Genomic DNA, 23,416 nt, shown 5'->3' with positions numbered 1-23,416 from the left:
ATCCCCAGTCCCTGCTAAAGCTCTTGGCCTCAGACTATCCTTAGATAGCAAGGTTCTACACCATAAGTCTCATTTGTAACTTGTTTCTTATGTCAGAGCCAATTACAGGTCTTCTATTTCATTCATTATTCAGATAAGGCAGCCATGAAAATAGGTATTAAATGCAAGTCACCAACCATGTATCCTGAAAGTTTTATAGGTCAGAAGTAGCAAAGCTATTCATATGCATGATTTCTTCCTATCTGGGTTTAAACATTTCATAGACAGAGGCACTGAAATGTGCCTGGGCACATCCTGATGTCACTCAGGTTGACATCACACTAAGACTGCCTGATCCTGCCTGGGTGGATAACACCCTCCTAGCCCAGAAAGGCCAGAAGTTGCATACTGTCAAGTATAATTTTCCAAAAAAGGAGTAAGGGTCCATTTCCTCTGCTCATGGATGAAAATGGTAACTGAATAGTTTTGAGTTTTTAAAGGTATACTCTTTCAGGAATGATGGCAACCATAAACTCTAATGGAGAAAAAGGGTAAGATTTCTCAGAACTCCTGTAGCAGGAGATCTCATATTGTGGAGTCCTGTACAATGTCAACCTAGGCAGCAGATAAGGTTGAGGTCTCAGCAAACTGAGACTCAGTCTCTTCATCCCTAAAACGGAGCCAATTTACATTTGCCTTCCTCCCAGAATGCCACCTTTGATTAAATCACAAGACAATCAATGTGCGAGTTTATGAACTACAAAGTACCATACAAGTCCAAGACTATTGCTATTTAACAGCATAGCATTAATATGCTAGAGATGACTAACAAATGTTACAGTTCAGGTTCATGTCCTGTAGTTTTTGAGGTGCATATAGAAGGCAGAGGGTGTTAATGGATTATGTTCTTTTAAACATGGTATGTTATGAGAATGACAAATTGCTTTTATAACTGGAACAAATCATGCCTGCCATTCAGTAATACTTGGAAATCCATCATCAATTTGATTTACACCCAGCGTCAATAAATCACACAAAGTGTACCCTGTGTAGCCCAAAGAGTAAACAAAAGTAAACATTGTGTTTCACCTGCCTCGTTGGCAAGACAAAATGAAAACTCTGGCTATTTCAACTGGAATAATGCCTTTGGTCTCTGACTGGTTTGGTTATTTTTGGAACCTTTTACAAAATATTAATTTTATTTGCTCTAAATCTGCAGGAAGCCAGATTGGAAGTGCAAGGAAATATAAATGATTAAAAACCAGAAGTGGGAAGAAAAAAAAGTAACCAAGTATTTTGCCCCAACTTTCTTCAGCTAATATGTCAGCTGCATCTCTCAAAAAATGTGGGACCCCAATTGCTATTCTTGCCCCACTTCTAACATGACATTCAAATGGTTCACTCACAGGTGTTAGCAGATTTTTTTATCACCCGTTTTTCCAGGGATAAACAGAAGAAAGAAATGGTACAGGAAAGTAACATTTTAAATCAGTGGCAGTATTTTAAAATGTATGTTGTGGCAGTAGGGGGTTAGGAGGGGGCTTTGAAGTTAGCTGACCCACTAAATAATCAAACTCTAACTTAAGCTCCAGGTTATAACCAATTGAATTAGCAAACTAGAAACAGTAAAAAATAAAAATAAAACTTTGATGTATTATTTAAAGTACACTAGTTCTTAGACCTCCCAGGTTCACACAATACATTATTTTTCTTAAACCAGGTCTTTACAAGACACGCCAGCCTTAAGAGACACAACAGAATTTTTTAATCCCAATTACTTTGGTGTCTTTTGTTGATATTATTCAGCTTTTTCTGACCAACAATAATGAATAACCCACAAGCACTAATGAATAACTAACTCCCTTTGTCTCCAAGGACAGCAAAGCCCAACAAGAAATGTCAGAGGCCCTGAAGTAAAATAAAAAACCTTTACAATGAAAATCTTCCCAATTATATAGGCCTACAGGCACTGTGAATGCGAAGTTGTCTTCAATATTTAAATAGCTATGTCAAATGTGCTTAAAGGAGAGATCATAAAACTGATTTCCCAAATGCTTTGAAAAATGCATTTCTGCCCATCTAATTACAATTCATAACTGTCGAACAGGAAGTAGGGGGAGATGCCATTACTGGTACAATGTAGCTGGGATTCCGTGCTCACCAACCCTAGCAGGCCCAGGGAGTTGCCAACTGGAGAACGTCTGTGGCTTATATAAATACAAACACTCTCAAATCAGCACATTAAAACTGTATGTAGTAAGAAATCATTTTTAAAACTAATTTCTACTATCTTAAAAATGTAAAGCTAAAAAGTAACTTTTCTCTATTGTAGGGAAGAGCAAATAAATACACTGACACTGCTGAGAACCAGGGATCCCACTGAGGAAGCAAGAGGAAGAACTCTGTAATGTTGTATTTTAACTAGAACTCATTATCTTGTTCTGACATATTTCCCAACACGTCCGTGCACGGGGCCCAGAGGCAATGACACTTGAGTCAATAAGAACATCCTTTCATCCAGTTTTCAAAGATCATTTCCCACTAAAAGGGACCTGAGCTTTTTAGGAAAATGGCTCATTCCAGGTCTGGAGAGATAAATACAAGTAATCCTAGAATATTCTGTCGATGTGTGAAAGAACGCTGGGACTGACTTAAAGGGGCTCCCACTGGCTAAATCTGGGACAGTTTGAGCATCAGAAAGAATAGTGATGGTGATCAATTATATTATAGTAAATTTTTTAAAAGAAGGAGTCTACAGTGATACTCAATACGGGAGAGAAGCTCTTGTTTCCAGAATAATACTAGCTAACAAACATAGAAGAAACGTTAGAATCAGAAAATCAACCATGTAATAACTGATCCAGACAAGGATCATCAGTGGATGCTATGGAACTTACTAGAAAACAAGATATTCACATAAGATTATTTAATAATTTTGAAAGGTAAAGTGTCCTTTACAATGGAGAGATCTGGTGACACCACTTTAGCCAGGAGATCAAAAGCAACTTCACAAATACTAGGACATAATGAGCACTCAGCGCTTCCTGGTATAATGCAATGGGTGGTACACAAAGCACCTATGGAGTATCCCTGCCAACACAGTCTAACCTGAACCCAGTCATGATGAAATATTCAAACAGCCTTTGACATTTTAATTATGATGTATCTTGGTATGTTCCTCTTTCGGTCCAACTTGTTTGGGACTCTGTGCCTCTTGGACTTGCATGTCTATTTCCTTCACCAAATTAGGGAAGTTTTCTTTCACTATTTTTTCAAATAAGTTTTCAATTTCTAGTTCTTCCTCTTCTCCTTCTGGCATCCCTATGATTTGGGTGTTGGCACATTTGGAGATGTCACCAACATACATCATAATTAAAATGCCAAAGGTTAAAGATAAAGAAAGAATCTGAAAAGTGGCAAGAGAAAAGCAGAGTTACCTACAAAGGAGTTCCCATAAGACTGTCAGCTGATTTCTCAAAAAAAAAACTTCATAGGCTAGAAGGGACTGGCAAGAAGTATTCAAAGTGATGAAAAGCAAAGGCCTACAACCTAGATTACTCTATCCAGCAAAGCTACCATTTAGAATTGAAGGGCAAAGTGCTTCCCAGACAAGGAAAAGCTAAAGGAGTTCATCATCACCAAACCATTATTACAGGAAATGTTAAAGGGACTTATTTAAGAAAAAAATCAAAACTGTGAACATTAAAAAGTAACAAATGCACAACTGAATCTAAGGAAAACAAAAAAAAAAAATACTAAGCAAAGCAACCAGACCAGGAACAGAATCACAGATAAGGACAACATTTAAAGGATTATCAGCTGGGAGGCGGATGGGACAGAATGGTGGAAAGGTGCAGGGAATAAGAAGCATAATTGGTAGATACAAAATAGACAGGGGAAGTTAGGAATAACACAGGCAATGGAGAAGCCGAAGAACTTACATGCATGACCCGCAGACATGAGCTAAGGGGGGAGATTGCTGGAAGGCGAAATGGTTCCAGGAAGAAGGGAGCAAAGGGGAAAAAATGTGGGACAACTATAATACCACAATCAATAAAATATACTTTAAAAAAAGAAATATTCAAACAAAGCAGATTGTATGACAAGACAACTGACCTGACCTCCTTAAAAATATCAACTTACTTGCCATAAAACACAAAAGAAAAGGCAGACGAGAGGACAGTTCTGGATTAAAGAGGGCTCAGGAGATAGGACAACCAAATGTAAAGCACTGTCTCCGATTACTTCCTGGGTCAAAAAAAAAGTGGCTGCCAAAGACATTTGGGTTATAAAGGGGTAAAGAAAAAAAATGATATATATTATAAATAAAATATAAAAATATAAAATGATTTAGAGTATGTACTATATTTTAAGATACAACTATATGTAAATAATACTATTGTAGCAAAGTTAAATTCTTTGGTTATTATCAATGTATTTTGGTTATATAGCATGAAAGTTACCTGCTTAGGAATTCAAGGTGAAATATCACAATGTCTGCAACTTATTTACAAGTGAATAGGTTCAACTTACTTGAGAGGAGAGAAATATAAAGGTAGCAAATACAAAAAAAAGTAAAATACAATATAAGATAATACAAAAGAATGTAAGACAAAATCTAACTTTTTTAAAAAAGATAAATTCAGGAACAAAGAATGAGTTTTATTTAAGATAAGTTATGTATGGTTGGCTAATTAAGTTGGGTGGGACTCCTGGTAAAGTCAATTAAAGGGGTCTATTTGGGGGTAGTTTTTGCTTTTGTCTTTGTTGCCTTTTGTCCTTCTTCCTTCCCCTTCACCATTCTCAGAATACAGACTTCATAGCAGGTGCTAGAGTGAGGCAGCTATTGCATAGCCAAGAGGGAAAGACTAAGAGGAACTCCATAATCTTGGACCTGACATCCCTGAGGTTCCAGCCATTGGCAGCATCACCTACTCCAGCCTATACTTTGAAAGAAATAAACTTCTGTGACAGAGGACCAAAAATGTTCTCAGCTCATGACATTCTTAATGTATCAGTGATTTTTTTCCTGGTGCCCCAAGTCCCAAAGGAACACCGAACTCTTCTATTTATTAAGTAGTTAGGTGTCAACAACTTAAAAGAGTATTTGTGTGCTAAAAACTTATCAGCTGTTTGGAAAAAATTATGCACAAATTAAAAATATTTTTCTTTTATTCTCAACCATAATTACTAGTGATATGTGTGTTCCAAGTGTGCCACCTACTACTTCTCAAGCCTTGAAATCAGATTGGATTTTACCACCTTCATCTCCTATTCCACATTAAGCAGGCTGCCTTTCCTAACATGAGTGGGCCTCACACAATCAGTTGAAGGACTGAACAGAACAAAAGTTTGACCCTACACTAAGAAAGAGAAAATTCTTTACTGAATGACTGCCTGTGAACTGGGACACTGGCTTTTTCCTACCTTTGGACTCAAAATAAAATATAAGTTCTTCCTGGTTCTCAAGTTTGATGATGGCCTTCAGGAAGGAACGACATTGTCATCTCTCCTAGTCCCAGGCCTTCAGAGTTGGACTACAACTCAACCATCAGCTCTCCTGGGCCTCCAGCTGACTGACCCATCCTGCAGATCTTGGGATCTATCTGCCTCCATAATCACATCAGCAAGTACATCTTGTTAGAAATGTCCCTTTAGATAGCTAGGTAGATGTATACATAGAGAGAGAGAGAAATAGATAGGTAACATATATATTCTACTGCAGATATAAAGATATATTACCTATTGGTTCTGGTTTGGGGGGTTTTTTAGAGAAACTTAACTAATATACTCACAGAGCTACAGGTTCTTTGTACTCATCCCTCTGGGTCATGGCATTGTTAATAATCCATGAAAAAAACAATAACAAAGCCAGGGAGAAATGTTAACCTCAAGCTTATCACATCACTCCCAAGGTTAAAAACCCTTCTCTAGCTTGCCAGTGTCCTCAAGTTATACCTAAACCTCCTCAGTGTATCATTCATGACCATTCATCTGGCTCCTGCTTATTCCTGTCCAGCCTCATCCCTTATCAGAGTCTTTATACCCACCATGTGGAACTAGGTGAAAGTCCATGAAATGCACCATGATCTCTCCCCTCCAGGTTTTAAGTATGCTTTTCTCTCTACCCAGAATAAGCTCCAGACAGCCCCCTCACACGCACACGCATGCAGACATACACATTGCAAGGCCAGCTCTCATCCTTCAAGTGTCTACCTATGTACCTTACTCTCCTCCCAGATCCACTTATGAAGCACCAGCTGGGAACCCCTCCAAATGCTGCCATATAACCCTGAGTGCATCCCTGTCAGAGCCCTAGTGTGCTTTATTTTAACTGTCCATTCATTTGTCTGAATTCAACTCCATGAGGGCCATGATTAGGTTTTATTGGCTATTATATGCCCCAAACAGTGGCTGATCCATAATACATGCTCAATAATTATTTCTTAAGTATGTGATTGGATGAAGTTCAGACAGTCCCACATCACCATTCTCAACCAGTTACTGGCTTTCTTTAGGAACTGTTTACCAAGATGGGAAAGGTGCCAAGATCATTCCTGGCACCACTCAGACCACTCGTGGTATCCAACCTGCAAGGCCAAGGGGATATAATATGGTTGTCCTTGACCTTTTACCCATGCCTGTGCATGCCCCAACCATGCAGACCTAGTACAAGCACTGTAACCTTGGAAGCTGAGCAAGGAACCAGAACACTGAAAAGAGAAGAATCAAAAAGCTGAAATATTTTTTAAACCATTATTATAATTATAACCACTCTGGTCACCATCAATCAAAGTAATATTCCCAAACTCCTTACTGGCTGGCAATTCTGAAGTTACTTATTCTTCCTAGACCTTAGTTCTCCTGTTAGATGATCAGCAATAGCATAAAACTCAAGGCTGTTATGAGGAATAACTGAGACTATGTTCTGGAAAGCACTTAACACAGTGCCTGACACATGCTGAGTTACGATATAATAAATGCAAGTTATTAATATTATCACCATTATTACTGCCAGTCAGGATTTCAAACATAAGTACATATAAAAGTAAGCTACAGTTCACTAGTCAAGCATGAGCTGAAAGATTTTGCTGGGCCTCAGCCCCTGAAAATCCAAACACATGAGCTTGACATTAAGGAACTTAGCTTGCCTTGCCATGAACATAGCAACCTGACAATGACAGAGCTATTTTGGATGCAGTCACCAGGGAAAGTTTGTCCTATACTTACACTTAATATCAGTAGCTCTAAGAAATAAAGCAACCAAACCCAGACCAAAGTAAATAGATAAAATAGAAAAGAAAAAAGCTACACATATACTTAGTTTTTTTTTTAATCTACCAATTTACACCAACTTCTCCATACACAGAAATATACACAGACACTAAAGCAAACAACTTTTTGGGTACTTGCCTGATATAAATCATTATTCACCATAACTGAGTGAATTATGAGTTAACTCAGTGAATGGCTATTCACAGGCTGCTAGTAATTTTATTTGGTGGTATAACACTTAATATAAACATTTAAAACTAAACACTAAAAATACCTAAAGGAATATATAATTGTGCTATTTTATATAATAAAGCTATATTTTTACATGGGATACATACTCTCTTTTTCTAGCCCAAACACACATATCATATGCAATATAATCTCATTAAGTCAACATTAGTTTCTACAGACAGTGTGTCATTCAATTAATTTGCTAGTCTTCAACCATTATTCTTTAATTTAAAATATACAGTCATTTGGGAGCATATGAGATCTTGCTTCTCGGCAATTGTCATCAGTTTTGGCTCAAATAAAGTCATAAAAATTCAAAAAATTTTTTAAATAAAAAAATAAATTAAATACATGAAACTAACTAGACATTCTAGATCTCCACAGCACAAATATACCTTTTCATTATTCTCCTCTAGCCTCCTCTCTTCTGTTACTAGCTACATTAGAAAAATTAAAGGTTCTGCTCTTGAATAAATTTTTATCATTTCTATGTATTAATTCCTCATTTTAAAAAATTTCTCCCCTTTTTCTCAGTTTCCTTCCAAAACTACTTTTCTTCTAGCACCCAACTAGCACAATGATAGTTCTAACCAGCCCTGTCTCTCCTCCATGGCCTGCAGAATCTAGCTCTTGGTGAGCCAGAACAGAAATTTGCATATCCAGAGGGTAGGATCTTGCTAAACCTTGCCCTTTCCCTTCCATTACTATCTCCACCCTACCTCCCCGTTTATGATCTTTCTATCTTACCTTCCACTCTGTTTCACAGTTCCATGAGATGTCACATTTACTACTGTGGCCTCCTGGTCCTCACACACATTTACACATCCTCCCTCTTCTTCACAAGCAAGCCACATATCATTATGAGACTTTCAACTTTGAGCTTGACATTGAATTGTGTATTTTCCCACAGAATTTTCTGGGAGAAGGGCCTGGGCGGGGGGAGAAAAAAGTACTTTCCACTTTTAAAATATCCCAGAAACACAGTCCTACCTTTCCCAGGATTTGGAGGAAAAGGACTTCCAAACTCCTGCTGCTTTGGCTTTAAAGTGTGTGGCCCTGACAAGCCTCCGGCCTGAATGACCTGGAATCGTGACTTCCCATTGGTGAGCACTTGTCTCCTGGGACTCAAGGCGGGCAGATGGATGGGGCTCTCAGCCATGTTGCTCTGAGGAACCATCCCTCCTCCCGAAGGTATCTTGAGATGGAGACTTGGTGTGATACCACAGGACGAGGGCCCAGGAGTCCCCGAGTGGGCTCGGATGGTAGGAATGTGTTGGCCACTGACCATCCCAGGCCCCTGTGGGGTTCCTGATATCCGGTGGAGATTCATGCTGCATGACCTTCCATTCATTCTGAAAAAACCTGTGGCCAAGATGGTCAAATATCCAATGGTACTAATGACTCCTTTCAGGCAAAGTCCAATAAGTTATCCATGGTGTGGGTTTTTAGCCTGTTTAAAAAAATAAATGCAGGCATTTTTAAAAGTAAAATGGAAAATAAGTTACCATGAGTTTTCAACTTGTGTAGCATTTACTTCAAGAAGAAAAGAAGCACTCTTAGCATAAGGGCCTTTTATAAAGAGCAGGGTCATCAAAAACATGTTCACTGCCAAGTACTCTCCCCTCCTGCATTTGTGGTAGACATGATTATGGATCACTGCATTGTTCTGTTTGCCACTGAGCCCTTCTCAATATAGTGCTCTTGGCAACTACAACCAACCTACTGGTGCCAGCTTGCAAAACGGAACTTCTTTTGCTCCCTAGAGGATCTGTCTGTACTAGTTCACTTCTGCTACAGTGAATCTTGGAAAACCAAAAGGCATCACCTTCATGAGATGTGAGACCAATATATCAGAGGTTCCAATAAACAAACTAATGGCAAAGCTGGCCTCTAAATGAGATTATGAGGACATTGAACCATCTCTGATTTTCACTCTAAAAGCAAATTTTTTATAGTCCCTACATTCACATAAAATAAAAATATGGACCTGGGACTCTCACAAAGGCTTCATACAGCCACATACCAAATATTCAGAGCAGCATTAGGGTCTTGGTTCCATAATGATCCTGAGTTAGGGGGATGAAAATAAAATCAACATCACAATATTCTCACCTTCCATTAAGATCCTAGAAAAGGAAAAGGCTATAAAATATGCTTCATGGAAAGTATAAGGAAAGAACAGCCTATTTAAAGGTATGTTCATCATGCACCAAACACGGTAAATCAATCAGTTCCACAAAGCATCCATCTGCAATGCCACCACCCCTCTCTAGCATAGCAGAGGAGAGCCAGAGTACTGACGTGACCACAGGGCATCATCATCTATCTGTATGCAATAATGCCAGTACTCCCTGGTTACAAATCTTTAGGGAAAAAATCCTTCTCCCTTGGTCCATAGCTCCCAGAAATGTCTGTGCAGTCAATGAGGTGACTAACCACCACCTCTCCCAACAAATGCAAACACAGTCACAGTCTGTTTTCCTCTATACAGACAGGACAGTCATGGAAAGAAGCCAAAGTTGAACAAGCACAGGAAATATGGACTGACTATAAAGCAGTGGTGATCAGATATCCTCAACTGGATGATTTCTACTTTTTCTGTATGACTCACTCAATGTTTTAGACAAATATATCCAGCTCAACTCCCAGATGAATAGCTACATCAATTATCAAGGACAAGATACCAAGAAGAGCAAATTTTTGCAAAAAGTTTTTTTCTTCAGTAATTTTAAAAAATCAGAAATATTTAATTTTCAAGTCTAGTGCTCACTGTGACTTCTGCAAAGTTGACTATGTGTGCCCATATGTTGAAGAACTTCAAAAATTACCAACAATATAAAATTTGAAATGTTTTCTTCATCTCTGCCAATTCTCTGTTTTATTAAGCATTCTATCCGCCTGTCCCATTTAATACTACCATACCATCTAGTCCTCAACAGCACTCCTAGGTCTTTTTTCCTGCCCTCCCCTTCACTACAGTTCCTGAGAACGGACAGATAAATTCAGGTTTATCCAAACCTGTATCCTTTAAGTTTGTTTGCAGAATAAATGAACTCTGGTATAAGACCAGTTTTAAGATTTTTTTTTTTACATTTGAAAATTTCCAATGTTCTTTCTCATGTCCTTTTAGAAAAATTCAACTGTTATTGCCTGCTGGTCTATTGATTTATTGGTTAATTGTGGGCAAGAATCATATAATGTCTCTATTCTTCACCAGATTATATCAGCCATCTATTCACTCACTGATAAAATAGTGTTTTCTGAACACTATGAGTCCTGCAGAAGAAAGCACTTATTCAGTACCCCCAAAAAAGGCAACATAAATATGTAATATTGGCAATTTGTTAAAAATGAGGAATTATCCAACATGACTGGAAACATGAGTCACTATGACCATGATCCAGTGACAAATGTCTGTAGATTTGCAACTATGACCATTTCCAAATTTTTTAAAATAAAGTAGTCATGTTTGGCAGCAAGATCATACACAAGCAGGAATTATCATCAAAAATCCAGATAAAAATATATAGGTAGCTACTTAGCATTAGACTAGATGATTAATAAGGTAACGTTTGTGAAAAGGAAAAATAATTAAAATTAAAATACTGAGAACTTAATTATCAGATACTCATTCCTGCCTATCAGATTAGATATTTATTTTGTTTTTTATAAACTGTACTCCTGTTTCAAGTACCTTTAGGCTGAAAGTGGAAACAACAAAACTATACTTAAATTTTATTACTAAAAAAGCAACAGCCAGAAAGTAAAGTGATTAATACCATAAAGAAAAACCAATAGGTCAACAGTATGTGAGCTGGAAAAAAGCAGCCTCAAGACAAAATATAACTGCATGTGAAAATATGCTTAATGTTTTCACATTAATCATGCCAACATATTTGTCAAGCATTAGATACCAGAATTTAAAAATCAGTTTTGTCTATTCATATTATAATATAATGTATATTCAAAGCCCACTTGTAAACAAAAAATGAATAAACTGTTAACTTTTAAGAAAGATATATCCTCACTGAGTCAGAGTGAAAAGAACACTCAACCAGAAGTCAAGACACCTGAGTTCTGCTACTGGCAAATTATTTATAGCTTCCCTCGACTTACAGTTTTCATCCATAAAATGAGGAAGTCTGTAATAATCATTACAGTCTCTAGAAAGTCTGTTCTCCCAGACAATTAAGATAAGGAAGATTATCAAAAATACCCAATTATTTTAATTAAGGATAAAGATATAGATTTTATACCTATGGCACTTAAATCAAGGAAATTGGGTAGAAATGGAAGCAAAAATAGTATCTACCCACTCCATCAAAGTGACAAGACTCTCATGCCAGCGATGTGCTGGAAGATAACACTTACCTTAAACAGATGGATATTAGAATTAAATTTTCTTGCCCTTTGCCAAAAAGTAAAATCGCAACTAATCAGTATCAAAGCCTGACTAGTAGGAGGATTCCATTGGAAGAATAACTTTCTATTTAAAAACTTAATGAAGTTCTCCAGCACTACTTTCTCCTTGGTCCTCCATCCAATTCCTCAACCCCAAGGTATCAACAGAAAAAAAGAAGAAAAAGGAAAAAAGCAAGGGACATCCAAAAGCACAAATTTAGGGTACTAAGGATCTGATATATGGATATGTTTAAATTTTTACTATCTCATTGGTTCAAACAATAAAAATATTCATTCTGCTACAGGAGTCAACATGAGCTAATAAATCTTTCCTTTCAATCACTTTCACACTCTTAAAAACACTCCTGTAAGTCAAACCAGAGAAAAAATTGACTTACCTCCTAAGGAAACAAGGCACAAAACCATTTAATAATTTCGCTACTTTCCTGGGAAACCTGTAACTTTAATCAAAACACAAAAATCACGACTCTATTCTAACCAAGGTTCTAGGCACTGTTTCTCATGGATTAAAAGATAAAACAATAGAAAAGCAATGTTAACTCATCCATTCAAGAAAATTCCAAAAACACAAGCTCTATAATGCCTATTTATAGCCAAAAGCCCTTTCTTAGTAAATATCATTAATAAACTCATCTAGAGTCATAATTCATCTGATGAGCCAGTTAATTATTAATTTTCATACATCATTTCATTTCCTTAGGCTACATTTAGCCTTTGTTACATTTTCCATTCCTTATGCCACAAGCATTTCTTACCCTGCATAGAAAACCTGATAATGAGGCACAAAACACTGGTCAGCAACCAAACTGCTCCTAAGCTGGCATGAGCGCCCTCTCTCTCTCTCTCTCTCTCTCTCTCTCTCTCTCTCTATATATATATATATATATATATATATATGCCATCTAAAGTAGAGTTTTTATTGATTCTTTTTATTTTTTCCCTTCGGGTTAATGATTGTATAATTTCATTAACATTGCCCTTTCAACATCTCTGCCTTGCTCATTAATAGGACCATGCTATTCCCATGGGCTTCTCTAGTTACAGTTTTTGTAACCAGAAGAATATAGAATGAAAAGTCTATTGATAGATAATATAAGTTACTCTCATGCACGGCTGCCGTGTGAAGCACATTTTGCAATTCAACCAAGGACAGATAGAGCTGAATGTTCTTAGATCCCAGGAGTTCGTTTTAATAAGCAGAATGTACCTTGTCCTAACACAGGTGACTGACTCCTCAGAAAAGATTGTATAAACAAAAACCAATCGTGTAAGTCATTTTATTGGCAACAATATAAACACAGCTATATTAGATGTCACCAATAAATCAAAATTATTCTTGTCTGCAATTTTAACAAGAGGAAAGTGCAAACATTAGCCTGTGAAGCTGGAGGATATTATAGAGGAAATGCATTGGATGCGTACAATATCTTTTCTCTAAATTGAAATGCAGGGTCTATATTATGATAAAACAATCCACAACAAAGTATAGTTGGTCACTTCTGTGGTTTCATAACTTAATTCAATGAAACTGACAGATTCACAGACTTTAGAACAGAAATTACACAGAAATAGGGCTGGGATAATTCCATATCACTGTGATGTGGAACAAAAGCTTAAGGAGTTTACACCCGATAACTAGTACATACAGACCGTATAGACACTTGAACATTCCCCAGGTGTCATGTTGCTAATTCAAAGTCTATTAACATATTTATTTTGAATACTAAAATGTACAGATAATACTCAAGCAACACAATCACTAATACGATGAAATCAAAAAGAGAAAGTACTTTTTCTAAAGCAGGCTTAGCCCTGGTTGATACCAATTAAAAATATGAGGGCAAATTATAGTGTTCCCTTCAGAGATTCAAGACCACTTTTCCAAAGCCCACTTGAAAAGATAATATTATGAACATTATGGATCCCATCTAATAGAATCCCTGACTTCGTTTTATCTGTGGATTCCAACCCTTAGCTATCTAAAGAGAGACACATTTTAACTTTTAAAACAATCTTACATTTCATAAAATTTTCTCAAAAATGAAAAAATATTCCCTAACTTTATAGAGTAAAATTTCTGGCAATGCCTTTAACTTTAAATTAGTGGCTATGATATTCAAAATACAGGCAGTATATGTGGACAAAACACAGATGGAAGGAAGGGCAGGAGGGGAAGGAGAGACAAAAAGGAAGGGAGAAGAGGAAGGGAAGAGAGTGGGGGGAAAGGAATGGCCAAATCCATTGCAGGAATTTATTCTCTAGCTAGTCCATCCTAACTTAAAAATCAGTAGCAGCACTGAGAATCTCACACACAATGCTAGTAATTTTGGAATTCTAGAAGAAATTCAGAACCTCAGGAAAATACCACTGTAGGGCAATATCAAAAGTTTGGTAACCTCTCCGAGGCTCCACTTTCCAAGCTTCAGTGCATCTGTACAACTCTCATATCCCCAAAGCTTACTCAATGTCACTACTTTTGGTAGTAATTACCTGCAAGTATTTCATTTACTTTGCCTCAGTCATTAACTCATCAATGAGCACAGAAAGTTCTAGAAAACTGTGGCCCTACCAAAAATAACAAGGGAGAGGGGGATTTCCTGGGTCACCTGTAAGAAATCACACCTAATAAAAATTACTTGGAACCAAAAATAATTTTAAGAGAAACATGGATAAGTTCAGGAAGAACCATGCCTTTGCCCATACACTGGACCAAGCTGAATACGGAGCGTAAGTTCTTAGATATGTTTAACAAAGTATTCTCTCTAAAGCAGTGTTTTTCAAAATAGCTGCAATCCACTGGTGGGCCCTGAAATCAATTATTCAATGGTGAAAGAATTTTTTAATTAAATAGAATCAACCAGAATAAAATATAAGCTATCAATGTGCATCAATGAATCAAGTATTGTCTTATTTCTATATGCATATTGTGCATTATGGTCAAAAAAAGCATAAAATCCAGTTATACAAGCATTTGGACTATCTGCCTGCCCAGGTATCTATCAAGAACAGCTGCAGATACCCTGGCTGAGTGGCTTAGTTGGTTGGGGTGTCCTCCCATGTACCAAAATGGTGCCAGTTTAATTCCTGGTCAGGACACACAACTAGGTTGCCGGTTTCATCCCCAGTTGAGCTGCATATGGGAGGCAACCAGTGTTTCTCTCTCCCTTCCTCTCTCTCTAAAATCAATAAGCATATCCTTGGGTAAGGGTTAAAAATTTTAAAAAAGAAGAGGTTCAGATATAGACAAAGTTGAACAGCCAAAGTTTTATATATATATAATATATATATAATATATATTATATATATATTATATATATACATATGCACACACTGTAATAAAGAAAAGATCTAAATGCTTGACACTTTTAGCTTTCTGAAAAATAAAGATTAGGTGGGTGGGCTGGAATGAGAGTAAAAGGGAGAAAACTGTACTTGAACAATGATTAAAATAAAAATAAATATAAATAAATAAATAAATAAGAAAAAATAAAAATAAAGATTAAATAATACAAAACTATACTCCTACCACTGCTATCTTTCACTTTGCCTTTCACATAGTATATATCAATTCATCAATTGTACTCTATAAATATCACTTAACAAACTGACTAACAGAATCAGGATCAAAATGACTGACAATTTTAGATCTTCCCCTATGCAGAAGGTAGATGACTCTTCCCTGGAATAAAACTTCACTCTTACAATGCTAAAGGGGGAAAAGTTTAAATTAACACAACTGCATTTGAGGACCGAGTTTTTCAAAATGTGTTCTTAATATGAGTTAACCATCAGATACTATGAAAAGGAATTTGAAATGGAAAAATGAACACATACCCTATGATGTCACTGCTGAATTAATTACCTGAACTGAAAGGAGTGAACACCACATGGCCATGGTCTGAGACACAAGGCTTCTTCAGAAATATACAAGAAAAGTAACTGGCTGGAGATTTTTCTTTAAAAAAAGTCCATCCTCACACAAGGAGATAAATAGGTGATAAAATATGAAAAGCACATTCTTTGTCATCTAGTGTGTATAAATAACCACTCAGCCCATGTGGATAGCTATTTGCAAAGCTAAAAATTACAATCCTCTCAAAAGGGTAAAAAATAGCTACCTATGGAAGATTCTAAAAATAAATTGAATTTATCACTCATTAAACCAAATGTTCCAGTACAATAGAGTGTCCTTATCATATGTGTAACTGAGTGATGTCTTTCCTTCAGTGAAATTGGTTATTGCTTAAAAGTGACCAACCTAACTATTTTTAGCTGTTGGTAGACAGAAGTTTTATACAAGTTAAATAATGTTCAGTGACATCATTAAAGAAGTATGAATGTCCACAACAATGACTAGGCCCTTAACCAACATGACAACATATTTATTAACAAAAAAAAAAAAACCCTAGTGAATGACTCAGTCAAGTTACAGACAGAAATGGAATCTTTTGGTCATGCTGAAAAGGTTGGGAAAACATTAATCCATTTCTTCACACACAAGAATAACAAAAATTCATACGTAGCCCTGGCATCTGGTTAGTTTTTTGCGTACAGTATTCTGCAGGCCTAGAAATGAAACTTCACAGATTTGGCTCAGAATTTCAGGAATAACTGATATTAAGAAAGTCTGATCTCTTTATCAAGGAGCCTGAGACAGGATCTGATCTGATTCTGTAACCCTATCTGCCCATCTGCAGTTTGCAGGACCTACTGCACCTGAAGAAATGTACAGTTGTTCCTGTCTTTGGCCTTGAAGAGGGCACATCAGACAAGAATGGCCCCACCAGCTTTCTTCACTTCAAGTCTGCTCTCAGCTACTTAGAGCTTTCATGATTCCAGTTTTACAGATTCCCTGATTTTGTTCCTGCAGTGGAACACGGCTGGATCCTTATTTCTGTTCATCCTACAAATTGCCTTAGAGTCCACCTGGGTGGCCTTTCCCCTCCTCCCTTCTTCTGCCCTCTCTTTCACCAAATTCAGATCCTACTTACCCTGCACACTCACCCTAAATACCCACCTCAGGTCTTCCCTGATCCTCTCTTAATCTCTATGTCTCTGATCTCTAAAATGGTGAGACTTACACTACTGAACCTGGTTCACAGCATTACAGAATATTAAATGACATAATGCATGTTACTTGCTTAGCACAGTGCCTGGCTAACCAAGGACCCAATAAATATTACCATTTTACTCTACATACCTCGCTTTTAACCTTGATAACTTTCTACATTGCTTTCTAGTTATTTGCCTGTGTTTATCTTCCTGTCTAAACTCTAATTTCATTAAGCTTTGGTGCTATGTATAATTTATCTTTGAACATTCCCCAGCTATTATATATACTAGGTTGTTTCATATTATACCTATTTATTTATCTTTTTCACACTACATGTAGCATACATATAGATTTTTCATACTACATTTATATGTTCACATATTTATATTTTTATATAATTTTTCTCATTATACTGAAAAAGATGCTATAGATACAATATGTAATTATATATTTATACATTTGTATCCTGTACATTTATCATTTAGTGTATGAATAAACACAGTATAAGTAAGGTATGACAGCACAAGCATGAATCCTACACTCTGTGTCTTGACCACTTTAATTATAATTGCATATTTCCTAGTCTATTCCTCCTAATCTATTTCTTCTCTATTAGAAAAGAGTGGCATAAAAACTCTATTCACTCTACTGAGTAGGCACATTGCTCTTGCCTTTACCTTGGCACACACATGAACAATGAAAAATCTTAACTAAAAGCCACACAACAAACAGCCATTTCAGTACGAGGACCAGGCACTCCTTTTGCTGTGGGGTTGTCGGCCCTCACAGAGGGACTGCCAAATGCATTTTGGATTGTTGTGGTGAAAGGCGCAGTTCAGCATTCCCCATGCTCACCTCAAGCTTGCTTCTTCACACAATACATTTCACTCCTGTCTGTTCAGTCTCACTAATCAGACCGTCACTAAGGAGAGAAAGTAGGGCTTCTGTTTCATTAGTGTCCAAATTATCTGACTTACTAAAAGGTTATGTCAGAGAAAGAAACCAGACCAAAGAATGCATGTTGAATTACTCCATTTATATAAAGTACATAAAGTACTTTAAAAACAGGTAAAATTATGCCCTAGCCTGGTAACTCAGTTGGTTGGAACATCATCCCATATGCCAAAAAGCTGCGGGTTCAATTCCTGGTCAGGGGATATACCCAGTTTGCAGGTTTGATCGATGTTTCCCTCTCACATCAATGTTCCTCTCTTTCTCTCTCTCTCTCTCCCCCCCTTTTCCCTTCCTCTCCCTCTCTTTCCCCCATTCCTCTCTCTAAGATCAATAAACATATCCTCGGATAACGATTTTTTAAAAACAGGTACAATTAACATATGTTAGAAGTCAAGGCAGCAGTTACTCTGGAAGGAACACAGCGACTGAAAGAAAATAATAAAAACATTTCTGGGTGTTAACAATGTTCTGTTTCTTGATCTGGATGCTAATTATCTAGTTGTGTTCAGCTTGTGAAAATTCATCAAGCTTAAGATATAGATATACTTTTCTGTATCAAAATTTTATTTCAATTAAAAATTGAGTTTTGTGTCAATTCTGTCTGTAAATACATGGAAATAAATGGAAAACTTGGAATTTGGGCAATTGTTAATCAAACTTCATGTTAGTGTCATTTTAAAGATTTTATTATATGTCTCAATCTCCTGGAAGAATAAGGCAGCATGTTTTTGTTGCACAGATTTCCAATGTGCCTTTTATTTGTTTTTTAATTTTATTTTCAGTACTGATTGAGTCTATCCGTCCACCAAACTTAGTGAACAGTTAAAGGGTTAAGTCCTGTATTTCCATCTTCTTTAAAATATTGTCTACAGAAAATAATTACAGAAAATGACCTCCAGGAAAGAGAATGTGCACAGGATGCCAGTTTCTGAAGGATCTCCCTCAAGAAGTATTTCTTCTCTATTATGAAAGAATTACAAATTAACATCCCAACTCCAGAGATCAGTAACTACAGTATGAGAAGGACAACAGTGGCAAAAGTGTCCTCAGATTTAACTTACTAGCAGGAAAGAACACAGAGAAAGACTGAGAACACTGAGCTCTCGTCTAAAATGATGGGAAGACCACTGGCTGCCATATAAGTGAAGGCAGGGCTGGCACAAAACATATTTAACCTCCCTACCCTGACTATTTTGGCCCAAAAGGAATTTCACCTACTAGGTGAACTCCGGAGTCCATTAAAAAAAAAGTTGCTTTTCCTATTCGGAATAATAGTCATTCCTATTAAAAAAAAAAAAAACAATCCCAGGCATTAAATCACTGACCAACTGACTGCAATTAAGAAACTTGGGTGGAATCAGGGGTCATAGAAAAGATTATCCCTCAAAACTGAGCTAAGTTGAACCAAGGAGAGAGAAAGTTATAGCAGCACTTAGATTTAACCACTCAAGGATTGCTGGCCCTCTGAGCAACAAAGGAAAGGAGTTCTACTACCAGTAAGTCATTCTGAAAGTAAATGGAAAAGAAATGCCCCCCCACTCTTCCTTTCAAAGGCAGTGTTAGAGCTAGTCTGGCTGCATAGACACCTAGTGAAAACATGTAACAACTGTAATGCATTTAAAGGCAATCCCTAAACTTCAGTGTGTTCCCAATTGCAAAAATAACAATTTCACGCACTCCTGTCTCTAAATGGCTTCAAACTTTCTCCCAACATCCTTCACTGCAACCTTTTTCTGCAAACCTTTGCAGGTTGCACCTGTCTCACACATCACCACTGGAAACAAACTAGAAGGAAGGAGAAGAGAAGGAATGGGGAGGATTTAAAATAACACAAATCAATTTTATACCAAAAAAAAAGTTTTCCAGTTTAGTGTAAAAAGGGAGGTCTAGTGGGGAACGCGACAGAAGGGGGAAACAGACGTCTGGCTACCTCCCAAAGCAGAAATCATGACTCAACAAGGCTCAAAGGGGACAGGCGACTGCATTTGTCTTGAGTTCACCTTCAGGCCAATAAAATGTTCTCTGAACTGAGACTGGGAAACTTGAGTGTTTGCCCTGTGTCTGTGACAACTGGCTCTGAGGGCTTGGGCAAAATCCCTAACAGTCTGGATCTCAGTTTCCTCATCCGCAGGTGACTGCCGAGGAAGGTTCCATCTAGCTTTAACAATTTATATTTGAGATTTCCAGTTCCCATAACCTGAAGGGAATTGGCCCACTGGGAACAGCTATATAACATCCCTCTCCTCACCAACTCCAGGGCCCACGGGCCCAAATTCTGGGAGATGCTGATGTCCTGGAAATAGGTGGGGAGAGGGTTCAACGCCCTCCTCTTTATCAAACCCAGTTGCCGCTGCAGGGCCAGTCGCTACCGACGCCGCGCACCGCGATTCCGGAAGTACCCTCCACACCGCCACCCCCTGCCCCGGGTTTAGATGCTCCGGGGCTGAGGGCCCACTAGGCGTCCCGGACGCCTTCGGGAGGCGGAGGGCCGGGCAGTAAGAGTACAGAGCAGAAGGGCAGGGGGCTGTCTTCCTGGGGGAAAGCTGGAGAGACCCGGAGAGGTGCTGGGGACCCGCCTGGCAAGGGAGAGGCGCGTGGGGCAAGGGGCAAGGCGGGAGGAGGGCAGCCCTCAGGGTTCCTGAGCCCCTAGATTGGCCCGCGCCCGGGGTCCGAGGCCCGCGATCCTGGGCCCCGAGGCGAGGAACGAGGGGCGTGTCCGGGAGCGGAGGCGACTCGGCCCCGCACACGGTGAGCGGCTGCCGCCCGTCACTCCCCAGCAGCCCCGGGCCGCAAACCTTCAGCCCCGTCCCGGAGCGAGCCCTGCAAAGACAAAACAAACTCGTGCCAGCTTCCTGTTGTGCAACCCCGTCCTGAGTAAGTCAGGGCTGAAGAGTGCCGCCGCTGGCCCTCCTCTGGGAAGCCCGGGCGGCCGGCACCAGCAGACTTCCCGGCCCGGCCAAAGCCGGAATCCGCAAGGGGCCGTGTTCCCGCTCGCGGCTCCAGGGAGCGCCCGGCCCCGCCGCGCCAGTATCCTGACCCCAAGTCTCCTTTCACTTGTTTCTCCCCAAAAACCCCACCAAGCCCAAGGCGCGCCCCTTGAAGCCAGAAACAGCCTTTCCCAAAGTTTCTCCCTCCGGTACCTAATTGAATCATCCATAGGATGACAAATCTGTCAGGGCCAAGTTTTCCAGACACTTGGGTGACTTCCTCATCCCTGAAGTGACTTGTCAGCTCCAGTGAGTAACTTGGAAGTGTCGCTCCAGGCAAGGTGTGTGTCTAGGAGGGAGACGGCTGCCCACTCACGCTTTCCAGAGAGCAACCCGGCGGACTTCAAAATACACACAGGGTCATTTATAGGAACTGGAACCATGCGCAGGACAAAGTCCCTGAAACTGAGACATTTTCCAAACAGTGCTGACATTTTGTCAGGCCCCATAAAAATGTAAACGCGAGGTGACGAACCCGGTGGGGAGTGTGCGCGTCTGAATGTGTCGGCGCATTTTGCAGCGTGGGAGGCCGGGAAGATGCGGGTCACCGGACCGTCCCAAGACGAGTTAGCATACCCCCAACCCAAAGACCTCCTGGAGCAATGGGGAAATCGTCTTGAGCAATATACACAAGCGTGGAAAACAGCCTTCGTGGAACTCCACAAACACGTGGAACTGGAAAAGACAACTACAGCCCCGTGTGCGTGAGAGACCTCACGTCACCCCATCAATTACCACTTTTCTAAAGTGTCCCTTCAGTGAGGACTCGTGGGCGGCATGCACGACCATGCCCCTGCGTCCTGTAACTGGCCCTGCTTATGTAGCCCTCTGCCCCCTGTAGTTTAAAAGAAAAAACAAAAGTCAAAAAACTCTCCCTAATTAGAGAAACTTTAAAACCCTGTTGATTTCCTTTCCATTCTCGACACTGTACGCTTAGGCAACTGACAATAACACTGCGTGATTCCTCATTGAGGGTCACTATCCCTGTAAACACATCTTTTAGAGAATCTGGGGGTGGGGTGCGTGCGTCCTTAAACCCGCACAAACACTGGCTCAGCATGGAAAACTATTTCTAATCCTTAGTTTGTGTCTCTGAGCGTTAACTCCCCCGCATTCTAAAGCGCCCCGTCTCTTCCCGTCTCTTGCCTGCTAGCAAAGTTCCTACGGCATCCACTTACCAGGTAACCGGGATTTCCACAACAAAGTCGGTGTGCGGGTCCCTTCCCCGCCAGCCTGCTCGAGTGACAGCAGGCGGCCAGCCTTGGCGAGGAGAAATTGGGGCTCCAGCCCTTCAGCACGCTCCTTGGGTTCTGCCTCCTTCTGAAATGAAAACTCCCATCCAAGCCTGGGGACGGAGCGCGGAAACCCGGCCCCAGTGCCCTGTGTGCGCGCGCGTGTGCGAGGGCAGCAGCGACAAGAGGAGGAGAAGGCAGAAGGGGGTTGGCTGGACCCTCGGCATCAGCTCATTCTGCCCCCCCCAACCCCCACTCACACACGCATGCAAATGGTGTTTTTAAAAAGTTGAGTTTCGACTTTATGCCTCGCCTGTCCTGCTCATCCTCGCCCTGGGCCGAGGGATGCGTCTGCGGGCTGGCCTGGTATACTGGCTAAGTGGTTTCGGCGGGTTCTGTCGGGGAAGTGCTGGTGCGAGCCTGGACGGCTACGGGCAGCGTAGGGGGCAGGGGGCCGGGGCTGCGCTGGTGCCCGAGAGCGCTCCGGGCTGCCCTTGCGGCACGGCGCAGTGCGGACGCGGGTGCTGCGGGGAGAGGGGAAGAGGGAGGGAGGGTGGGAGGCGGCTCTGGGAGGAGAGTGGATGTTAGTGTGGCTGCGAGGGCCGGCCCGTAGCCAGCTGCTTCCTGAGTGTGAGCGCCGAAGGGGGAGGGGGAAAGGGTGGGGGCGGGCTCGCTGGTCACCAGGCTGGCCAATTCCAAGGCCAAGCTCGTGTCTCCTTCTCGACGTGTTAACACACACACTCCTAATCGTGCGCCAAAGAGTGAAAGAACTCCAGAACCGGGTAACAACAAACAGCAGAGAAACACTTCGTCTTCTTGGGCCTTATTTGTCGAACTAGTTTTTTTCTTCGACATGAAAAAAACGTGAGCATTTAGACGGGATTTGAAGTCAAATCCTGAAGAACAGGAGAAAAAAAAAATGCCCGGTAATTACACGGAAAGAGTAAAAACTAAGAAGTGAAAAACAGATAAAATGTCTTTCTAATACACAGGATTGGATGCGCGTAACTTCGAAAATGCATAGGTGAAACACTGAGGATGACTTTGGTATCTTCTGCAGAGCCGAGAGGAAGGTGATGGAAATGTTACAAAGATGTAGAATTCTAAACAGGCTGCTAGGAATGGAGGCACATTCCCTGCATATGTTGCATCTATTAGCAGCACTTTCTCCTTAAGAATTCGACAAGCTCAGCTTCATACCCCATCTAAGCTGTGACCCCAGGCCCTCTCTGCTTGGCTTGATCTGAGCTCTGAAGAGATAGGTTGGTCAACTGTTGGTGGTC

At 39.9% G+C, this 23,416-nt stretch overlaps 1 protein-coding gene across 5 annotated transcripts in view; it reads right to left on the bottom strand.

Moving 5' to 3' along the window:
• GLIS3 (GLIS family zinc finger 3) overlaps positions 1-22,359 on the bottom strand; it is a 452,994-nt gene extending 430,635 nt beyond the window's left edge. Inside the window, exons 1-2 of one of the 5 annotated variants that reach the window (XM_045840586.1) lie at positions 22,080-22,202; positions 8,476-8,935 (exon numbers count right to left, since the gene is read on the bottom strand). In XM_045840586.1, coding sequence (XP_045696542.1) covers positions 8,476-8,836 — 361 coding nt within the window. In that variant the 5' untranslated portion in view covers positions 8,837-8,935; positions 22,080-22,202. Of the gene's footprint in view, positions 1-8,475; positions 8,936-21,054; positions 21,125-22,079 lie in introns of those variants that run through there. The other 4 variants (XM_045840587.1, XM_045840588.1, XM_045840590.1 and 1 more) reach the window with 4 other exon arrangements.
• Between the last annotated feature and the right edge of the window lie 1,057 nt (positions 22,360-23,416).

Source organism: Phyllostomus hastatus, unplaced genomic scaffold (genome assembly GCF_019186645.2).
Source record: "Phyllostomus hastatus isolate PE091 unplaced genomic scaffold, TTU_PhHast_1.1 phas_contig_34, whole genome shotgun sequence".
NCBI classification, from domain to species: Eukaryota; Metazoa; Chordata; class Mammalia; order Chiroptera; family Phyllostomidae; genus Phyllostomus; species Phyllostomus hastatus.
Note: the sequence above shows the minus strand (reverse complement) of the source record. Positions and strands in the feature narration are given on the sequence as shown.